We start from the raw sequence: 10,840 nt of genomic DNA on the forward strand, positions 1-10,840 counted from the left end.
CAATAAATTAATAAATTATCAATCAACCAAACAAATAATCACTCAACTAATCTATAATCATTCACTCAAACACTTAATCAATCAATCAATCAATCAGTCAGTCAATGTTGTAACAGCAGTTGCTATTTTGTACCTGTTTAAATAAAATGAATTGTTTTAAGTTTAGAATGTGTGCATGTAATGACCAAATCCGTTGATGAGGTTTAAAAGCTTGCCTAGAACGAATTGCGAATCATGATTAATTGTGAAACAGGCACGACCGGGAACTATGTTTATCTTTACGTGTGGAGTTTGGAAATATCAGATTTAAGCGACAACTGGATGTATCAATTATTGCATTACAGCTGCTGGCCTACGGTGGTAGAAATGCCGTATACATACATCAAATGTAAGACCATTTAAAGCACTTGAGCATGTCGTTATTGCTAACACTACAGACTCTATACTTGTTTATTACTTAAGAGTTCTGAAGCGTGACTCAGGCCTGTATCGGGATTATTTCATATGATACGAAATAAAAGCGTGAGAAATTTGCTGGTGTGTTTCTACGTTGACAAATCTGGACTAAATTAAAAACCTAGCAAGTTCGGTTTATAATTAAATGTATAAATATGAAAGAAATATTGAGCTGTGTTATCTTTAAAATACAACCGTACTGTGCTAGTTTAATTCGGATAGTTTGAGGGTTATCGTTAACATCTACTGTTCATGCAGGTGTCTCTTAAGATTACTGTTTAAAACTGACGGCTTACTTATCAACAAGCATTCGTATGTATGTGTTTGTGATTATTCTTTAAAACATATTCGTGTTCTGATAAAACAACATGCTATATTGTCAAACAGGGAATTAAGGTGTCACCACGTTAACAGTGTACAACAAATGAAATTCATCAACCACTTGATTTGGGAAACTAGTAATTTAAGTAATGAATGAATAAATCATTATACTGTACAAACTATGAAGTTTGAACTCTCACTGCGAAACAAATGACTGTGACAAGCATTTTGAAACATTTTCAAAACGTGTTTATTATAACTATGTGCGATAAAAATCCGAACCGACAATACGTCGCGCAAATTAACAGACAGACAGACAGAGAATTTATTTTGACTTGTACAATGTACATCGTCAACAACACATAATGATATAACATATAATGTCAACGTGTATGTAAAGTAACAGATAATGCAAACAAATTAGTATATATATACAAATATATATGTACAAAAGTATTCAATACTTCTAAGTAATTTAATTAAATAAACTAATATATATATATATATATCAGAGGATGAACATTAAATAGAATTATGTTCTAACATTAATCAAAGCGGATCTTTCTTTGAGAGCATTTTTAACAAACAGACATAAGTTAATCAGTTCAGCTCTATTGTTAGAGCTGAACTGATTAACTTATGTCTGTTTCATAGTTTGTACAGTATAATGATTAACGTAGCGTAGCGTAGCGTAGCGTAGCGTAAAATGCTCCTGCCGTGTTTATAATAATTATCTCCTTCATGTAAATTATATATCTAAATAAGTTAGGAAAAGTATGCATCAATATAGTTTGCGAAATTTAAATTGTTATTCGGAGTGAATATTTACTTGGTTGTTATTTATCTACAATTGATAAAGGTTTTCTATGTCGAACTTTATCATGACATTATGTATAATACACTTAGTTGAATAAAGGTCACTGTGATCTTTACAGTGTTGGAGAAAATGAAATATTCACTGTTGTGGAAAGTGCGAAATATCGCTAAAATTACGTCCAAAACTCTACAATTTTGAAATGAAGTTAAATTTTTATAACATACATGTATTATTGCTAAAAATTAATAGATATATCTTTTTCGAATTCGAAATATTATTTATATTTTTGTCTAACGCACATATTTCAAACAAACAATTTGAAATTTACTTCAGAGACTTTTTTATAAACATGTGTGTGGAGTCTAAATGTCAGGTATACAGTTTAACCGAATTGATTGTAAACATTGTAATAAAAAATATTTTGTCAAAACGATATATTATAAATGCTTATGTTTTTTTTTTCAAATAGCCGTAAGTGGGAACCTTCAAGCATGAAAGAGATAGAATGGTCATCGATGCGTTATGATCTCAAAACCGCTCTCGATATAGTGGACCTTCCTTGTGACGTCAAGACCACGCGATATCTGCGCAACAAACGCACTACGCAGACAGAATGTCAAATCAAATCTCAACTTGACGCCGGAACTGTCATCAGACTTGAGAAGCGATTAAGGGTTTACTATGTAAAAGCGAGGGTTCTGAAACTGGACAAACGTCACGTGATAAATAAAGCTCCGGAGTTTGTAACCAAACACAAGTTGCACGTGGGGAAGGAGATTTTGATCCCCTTGCAGGGTAGAACAAGGGTTAGGCTTGTTGATAAGACAGGGGAGAGGCTGTACCATACTGTTAGAGAGGTAAACAAAGCATTTAATTAATGATTCGAAATCGAAATGTACATAGACCATTGCCATTACCATAGACCATTGCCATTACCATAGACCATTGCCATTACACGAACAAAGCAGATAATGTTTTAATTCCATTCCATGAACAATAATACCTTTTATAGCGAATATGTTTTTGTAATAAAATATCATTTAAGTAATATAACAAAACTTCTCATTTATTGTGAAGGACCAAATTTCAAATACATGTAATATCATAAGATGCGCCGTCGGTAAACGTCACTTTAAGATTACTCAAAGTGACTCATGTACCCTCTTTACGACATGCAGCCGCGTCGACGTTGGAAGAATCGAAATCAATTTTTGCATGAGTAAGTTTTTTTTATTTATTATACTCCAGGTGGCTGAGGACTTCCCTTCCTATGTGCGGGCCGAGCAGGACACCGTGTGTGTGGCCCCAGGGAGCCGTGCTTGCGAGGTGGTAACTTCCGGCACAGTTCTCCAGCTGGACCGGGTCACCCTAACCAGCCATTCCGTCCGTGGGTTCCGTGAGACGTTCCTTATCTGCAGGTGCGTGCAAACTAAAAGGGAACTCGCCTTCCGGTTAATATCCACCGTCTGTTTCCGTAAAGTACCTGACCGGACCAAATATTTCCTCCAGGATTTTATAGAGCATATGCCATTGCCACAAGTTGTTGAAGTGGTTGATGTGATTGTAAGTGATGTTATACCGGTGTCGGACGAAGATAAGGCTGATCTTTTAGCCATGCTTGGGGGACCTCTCGAACTTATATCTCTGCAATTTAAGGATTTTATTGTCGGCTTTGACCACGAGAGCGAAAACATCATTGCAATTCCTGAACATGGCGACTTTTTAGAATCAGCTTTAGTGAACATACCAATTAACGACGATGTGTTCCTGGATACTCAGCCATCTGGAGACAATGACTCCGATGGAGAACAATCAAGTAGTTACTGTTATGAGTCGACCCTCGCCAAACTATATTTGTTGTACGCGTACTCTAGTTATCCAATTCTTTTAAATAAGCGGACCTCAAACGGGGAACTAGCAGAAGATCCTGGCACATCGCAACAGGACCAAGGTTCAGAAGATCTTGGCACATCACGACATGACAAAGGTTCAGAAGATCCTGGCACATCGCAACAGGACCAAAGTTCAGAAGATCCTGGCACATCGCAACAGGACCTAGGTTCAGAAGATCCTGGCACATCGCAACATGACCAAGGTTTGGAGAGTTTATGTTTTTCTCAAGAGCTGATTAAGGATAGTTTCATCACTAGAACATATCAAAATTTGACAGCTAAAAGCGCTATTTTAAGATCCATGTACGATATAACATTTTAAATTGCTTATGACTCATCCGACATTGATATTAATATTTCCACATGACTTAATTATTCAAATATTCGGCTGGGACATGAATGCCCCCAACAAAATATACGTTAGATTATAATTTTATATAAGATGACAATTTGCAAACAGTTTCCCTTATGTCATTTATTAAGTTTTGGTGTACCAACTATGAACGTAGTTGGTGAATATACATGCTTTGCATAATTTGCTTTGCAGATCAGTCGACAATTTGCAAAAGATTGACCTTTTTCAAGATATATAATACACTAATGTTAATTAAGCGGCTTCAAATCTCTTTGCGTGCATATTACCAAAAACTCGTAAGCAACGGACCATATAATTTTATATGAAATAACGCCTATCAAAATTGAATTTTGTCGCTAATGAAATTGTATATTTAATTGATTTGAATTTTAATACAATGCAGCTCAGTCATGTAGGGATTCTGCTGCGTGCCGGATGTGCCTCAATTACAATCAACCATCATGTTATATGGTACAACTTTAGATAATCAACCCTGGTGGGATCGACATTGTGGTGTTGCTTGACAGTGAACACATGCGGCATAATAAAGACGTTTTAAATTACTATTTAAAAGCAAATGCATGAACATTCCAAAAGGGAATAGTTAGTTTTGTTTCGTTAAAATGTGTTTGGGAATTACTAAATGGAAGCCAAGGACACTCGGCGTGTGGACTTTAAAAGGGATTTTAATTATTATTAATTCATACAATAAAATGGCTTACGTATACAAATAGCAAACATGTAGACTATAAACAAGTATATTTGTATTAAAGTAATAATAACAATATCTATAGAATTTGATATACATATCATGAGTAATAAATGAACTAAACTATGAACAAGTGCTTTTGTATCATAGTATGAACAAACTGTATCTATAGTATTTGATAAACATTTAAAAAATGGCAGTCATGCCCTATATACATACACTGAATAACTTAACAGTGCTATAGTATCCACTTCATGCAAAGCAACTCAAAGTATGCATAATTTAGTAATGATAGTTGCTGTATTATGCCATGTATCAAATATGACATTTATTTTTCAAAAAACTACTAAGGAACTATATTACCAGTATAACACACATGACTTACCTTTATAACTGTGTCCTGTTCCCACCCAACTATAAGGCGAAAACGAAAATAAAACGGGTTTTAAGGTATAGCTATGTCGGTCTTAGCGTTGTTTTGGGTACCGATTGTTTACGCATGGCTGAATCTTTGAGAAACTTTTCATATGAATGCACGCAGATTTTCTAGTCTCACTACACATCTTCCGGTCTCAATTAATTTAATGCTAATTTATTTATTTTGTAATGTTAACATTCTTCATGTATGCCTGTAACTCCAAATTTGTAAACACTATAAATCGACCCTCAAGTTGAGTTCTCTAATCTACTAACCAGTTTTAAGTAAATATATGCTATACTCGACTCTGAAAAATACTGATAAATGTTGTTGTTTTTATTGTACACCCTTGGGCAATCCAGACTTCATGAAAATCATACTGATATGATATATTGTTAACATTTACTGCCCAGTTTTTTTTTCTTTGGTTATTTTCAATTTCATTTAACAACTTTTTATACATAATCTTTTTACACTTTCTGTCATATTTTGAGCAATGTTTTAAAATATATGGCAATCGCATAGGGTAGAAATATTTTCTTCGAAGTTCACCATATATGAAATTGTTTTGGTGTGAGATTTTAACCCCTAATAAATTCTTACAAAACATTTTATATGTATTTTTTCTATATTGCTACCACGGGAAAAATCCCAAATCTCACAACCATAAACTAAGATTGGCTAACTTTTTCAAATGAATCTGTTCCTTTGATACGTTTATTAAACTTTGAAGATATTTATTTTTCAGTTTAAAAAGAGCCTTATTTGCCTCACTTCATAGAGTTTGATAATATTCCAATAAAGGGCCACCATATGGAAATGCAAATGTTGCGGACGTTTACCGTCTACAGACTTCTCTTATTGTAAATAGGCACTAAATAGCCATCACATGTTAATTCAGTAAAATGACATGACTCTAAAAGTTTATTATTGAACAACAAAGATAATACTTGTGAATATATGTATTTTCCGTAATATAAAAACTCATTTAAAACTTTGACCTAGATTGAATGACATTTGTAAGTGTGTTTCAGACATGCACGCGTCCATGAAGCACACGTTATCCGCACCAGTTGTAGGTGGCACCCAGGGTAAAGGGCAGGTCTGTATAGAGGATTACAGACAACGCGTCTCGTCCGCTGGAGATGCAGAAGGTACGCACACAGTATTAATTTGCACAATTGGCTTCTTTTAGACATTGAGACTGAAACGAACATTTCCGGACACCCGCGATATGACCTAACGGGTCTGCAATAATTATGGTCCAGGCCTTCATTTTAAATTTAAACGAACAGTGTTACTTTGGAATGTCATACTAGTGCTGATCGAATTGTTTTGTAAATATTTCATTTGCAATTATTTGTTGTTTAACGATGCCTGTACAATTTTTTAAACAAGGGAACTAAATACTTGCTAAACATCCGACACAGAGTTATAGCGGTTCTTTCTGTTCACTGAAAGTGACAATACAATACTTGATTTTGATGAAACGATATTCTACTGGATGCCGTTTCAGTAAAAGTCGTAAATTGAAACATTTTAAATCTGTTAGAACATTACAAATAGCAACATGTTGACTTTGAACTTAATGTGTTTATTTTGACTTCTGGATAAAGTTTTAAATTGAAGTTCAATTCATATAAATACGTAGTAAACACCGATAACGTAGCACTAAGATAATTTCAAATCACGACTAACATTTTGATTTCGAAACGAGCCCCTGTGACCGTCATATACAAGTTTTCTGTTTTATATCTACAAACGTCTATATAGATTCTTGGTTTTTCTTTTATTTCAGGTCATATTGCAGATTCCACGATGCAGGTATATCTTGTAAATATCAATCACGAGGGGCGGTTATTATGAATTGCAAGTTTGGTAATATTTAGAGGTTAATACACGGCGTAGCCGGGCCGTTGAGTGATAATTGGCCCGAGTGACTCATAATGGCCCGAGACGTAGTCGAGGGACATTATGAGCACGAATGCCAATTTTTAATACATTTGTTTGTTTTTCTTATTTTGCAAGTTTAAAGTTTGCTTTTTAAAGTTTACCTGCTATCCAATTGTGCATTCTCATTTCGCTCTCGCTTGACTACGATGAGTTAACTTACTCTAAAATTAAATTTACTTTTTTTATTTAGTTTTTGAGAGTGAGCCAAACAGGCAAACATAATTTTGTTATCACTTTTATGTTCCCATTCCAATTTCAATTGCTCACTTTGAAAATTCCGCGTTTATCCGAATTTGATAACATGAATACTTAGCAAGTAGAACGACTGTTTGTATTTAAATAAACCAATACCTCGTACTAATGATGTCAACGTGTATGAACAGTTGCTGTTTTTCAAGTAAATTCAATTTTGCCGCTTCCTTTGTCTTTTTTTTTTTGAATGTCAACGCAAAAAAAAACGCCACCCTAACGGTCCACACTGGTTATCAAACACTAGCTTATCTTCCTAAAATGCGTTCGCGTTTGCCTCCCTTTAGGAGTTTAATAATAAATTTGTTCAAGCACATCAATCAAATATTATTTATTTAGTGAATAAATTATTTTGCAGTCGCCAATATTGATTTTAAGGCGAAAATTGAAATCACGGGCGAGCGTTCTACGGGCCGCAAAATAATAATCGAAAATCGGTCCGGGCCGCAAAACTGATAATTGTTGAGTCATGCAAATAATCGCGAAATCCCTGTAAAAATAATTTACTATATATAGTAACATATGTATTTAATACATATATTGATACATCAACCGATCTTCTACAAACAAGGACATTTTTAATTACTGTAACTGATTTTATGAGGCCATTTTAAGCAACAATGTCCATTTGTCTATTGGCTTATAACAAAAGCTTTCATACTTAGAAGTTTATTTAAAATCACTATACATGCATAATCATGTATTATAAAGATACAATTTTGTGCACACATGGACACAATCTTTGTCCGAATGTTTAAATAAATCTACATGTTCTACAGTATATAGTTATATAGTACTTTATATTGACGCGTATAAAGAAAGATAACCATAACAATGCATAGACCGAAAATAGACAATCAAGGATTGGTTATCGTTTATGTACATTATTACATATTGAAGAAATGTATACAAAGGAAGCGACATAAGTATGCTCGCACGTGTCCGTCATATACCTTGGACACTAAAAACGATTGCCCTTCAGTTCTTTGATAGTGTTTAAAAAGTTATAATTTGACAATACATTGAAAGGGTTCGAGAACTACGTAGCATTCCCTTCCAAGACACGTTAAACACAGACTGATATGCAACCTTTGCGCATACCTTAAAAATAGCTTCAAATAGCATCCCTACCTTTGTGAACTCGATGCTTAAGCCGCAATTACCAACATAAAACATCAAAGGGCTGAATGGCCATATTTTATTGTCCAGTCTGTGTGACGGACACCAGTGTATGTAACAGCTATGGTGGTTGATTTCTGCAAACTAATTATGACGTGTTGGCGCCACAAAAACACACCAAAAGGCCAATATAGCAAAAACCGTAACGTTACCTGTTTACCTTGTCGTACTGCCGCCCCACAAATTGCCTGTTTGCGATATTTTTGTCGTTTAAATGTTGCCGATATCTACCTACCCCACGACAAATTAAAGTGACGAATTGTTGTTTTTGCGCGTATAAGAATGTCGTATTGACCCCTGTATTTCGTCGTTCTGCTAAAACGAAACATATCTATGCCCTCGTTAATATATATCTTAAACTGTGTTTCAGGCAGGTGGATTGCGATCTTATCTTCTAAATCTAAGCAGGAGAATGAAGGTGACAGCTGTGCAAAAATTGTTCAGAACAGGTTCCTCACAGGCAAGGTTTGAAGAACAGGCAAATAAACTAGCAAAAAGTAGTCCCGACCTGAGCCACGACAGCTGTAAAGAGGTTAACAAAGAAACTAGTTCCAATTTTGTTTGTTACTTAAATTATACACCAGGTTCTGTAGATAACGGTGAATTAAAGTCTGCTGATAAAGAAAATGATAACAAACCACTCGAAATTGGAATGTATTCAAACGGTTGTGTTAATGAACGTGAAAGACCATGTGAAAAAGGCAAGACGTCGGATAATGCGCTTGGTGGCGTTAAACGCGCACGAACAACGACTGACACAGTCGAGTATGCCACGTTAGATTTCACAGAAGACATACCTGGTGCCGTGCATTTCTGTGATATATGTAAGAGAAACCTTACATAAGAAAACATGGAAAAACAATGGAAGTCAAAGTAATAAAACAGAAGATATGTCCTAGTATACAAACTCTGCTGTCAAGACGCAATAATGTTGCCAATTGGCCTTTCAAACATTAATCGAATAACTGTGGTCGAAATGGTTCCCAGTACATCGGAATATAAGCTTTATAACTATCAACAGGGAAATGAGTGCAAGAAATGACAATAGTGCAAAACGAGTGTATTTCAACAGTGGTAATGTGTGTAGTACGACAACTAGCTTGGTGTTATATATGAACGTCATGATAAGAAGCGTGCTTTACGTTCCTTTATAAATGTGGTTTGAGACCTTCCATAACAGATGTATACATCAAGCAATATATGCATGACACACGAATCGACCTGAACTTCATGTTAATATCAGTTGTGAACGTCATGAACCTGAATTTGAGATTTATGTGTAATCAGCTATCTAATTGTATTGACGTTCAATACACGTTTTAGATATTTTTTGGACAATATTCAATTAAACTAAAGGATTTACATATGATCTTGCACTTCTTTTTATTATTTTCCTTTTGATATACAACCAAGCAAACACAGTTCGTATCCGATATTTGCGTATTTTGTTGATTTTCATAAAATCTTTATGAATGTCGTCCTAGTTACTGTACGTTTGAAACGTACCTTGATACATTGTAATTATAAAAAATCGAAATATCTACAATTGAAAAGTACCCTTAAAGTTCGTTCTGGTGCTTTTCCCTTTATTAACCAGCAATTGATATTATCCGCTACTATGAAATATTCACAAATCGGTAACAATCTCCCACCATATACGACAAGTATAAACTACTCTTATCTGGGCGATTTTGCTTTCGCGCTAAATTACCACGTTACTACATACAGGGCGTAGAAAGTGACTCAAATAACTGCAAAAAAAATAATCATGAATGACCTTGTAAATGCTTATTTCTATTGGGGCGTAGGGGCTACGTACATGAAGACATAAGTATTACATACCACCCTAGGTCCATCCGAGGTCCCAGTATTACATACCACCTGAGGCCCCAGAATTACATACCATCCGAGGTCTTAGTATTACATACCACCCGAGGTCACAGCATTACATACCATCCGAGGTCACAGTATTACATACCATCCGAGGTCCCAGTATTACATACCATCCGAGGTCCCAGTATTACATACCACCTGAGGTCCCAGTATTACATACCACCCGAGGTCCCAGTATTACATACCACTCGAGGTCCAAGTATTACATACCATCCGAGGTCCCAGTATTACATACCACCTGAGGTCCCAGTATAACATACCACCCGAGGTCCCAGAATTACATACCACCCGAAGTCCAAGTATTACATACCACCCGAAGTCCAAGTATTACATTTCACCCGAGGTCCAAGTATTACATTTCACCCGAGGTCCAAGAATTACATAACACCCGAGGTCCCAGTATAACATACCACCCAGTATTACATACCACCCGAGGTCAAAGTATTACACAACACCCGAGGTCCCAGTATAACATACCACCTATTATTACATACCACCCGAGGTCCCTGTATTACATAACACCCGAGGTCCCTGTATTACATATCACCCGAGGTCCCAGTATAACATACCACTCGAGGTCCCAGTATTACATAACACC

At 35.4% G+C, this 10,840-nt stretch overlaps 1 protein-coding gene across 4 annotated transcripts; it reads left to right on the forward strand.

Moving 5' to 3' along the window:
* Nucleotides 1–448: 448 nt before the first annotated feature.
* Nucleotides 449–9,713, forward strand: LOC128212320 (uncharacterized). Of its 4 annotated transcripts, none has more exons than XM_052917717.1 (6): nucleotides 449–537; nucleotides 2,064–2,451; nucleotides 2,843–3,689; nucleotides 6,003–6,122; nucleotides 6,767–6,792; nucleotides 8,720–9,713. In XM_052917717.1, the coding sequence occupies exons 2-6, from the start codon at nucleotides 2,086–2,088 to the stop codon at nucleotides 9,191–9,193; spliced, it is 1,833 nt and encodes a 610-aa protein (XP_052773677.1). In that variant the 5' UTR covers nucleotides 449–537; nucleotides 2,064–2,085; the 3' UTR covers nucleotides 9,194–9,713. The 4 variants fall into 4 exon arrangements, with proteins under 4 accessions (XP_052773677.1, XP_052773676.1, XP_052773675.1 ...); XM_052917716.1 differs by lacking the exon at nucleotides 449–537 and adding an exon at nucleotides 544–772; XM_052917715.1 differs by lacking the exon at nucleotides 449–537 and adding an exon at nucleotides 544–768.
* The last annotated feature ends 1,127 nt before the right edge of the window (nucleotides 9,714–10,840 follow it).

Source organism: Mya arenaria, chromosome 12 (genome assembly GCF_026914265.1).
Source record: "Mya arenaria isolate MELC-2E11 chromosome 12, ASM2691426v1".
NCBI lineage: Eukaryota > Metazoa > Mollusca > Bivalvia > Myida > Myidae > Mya > Mya arenaria.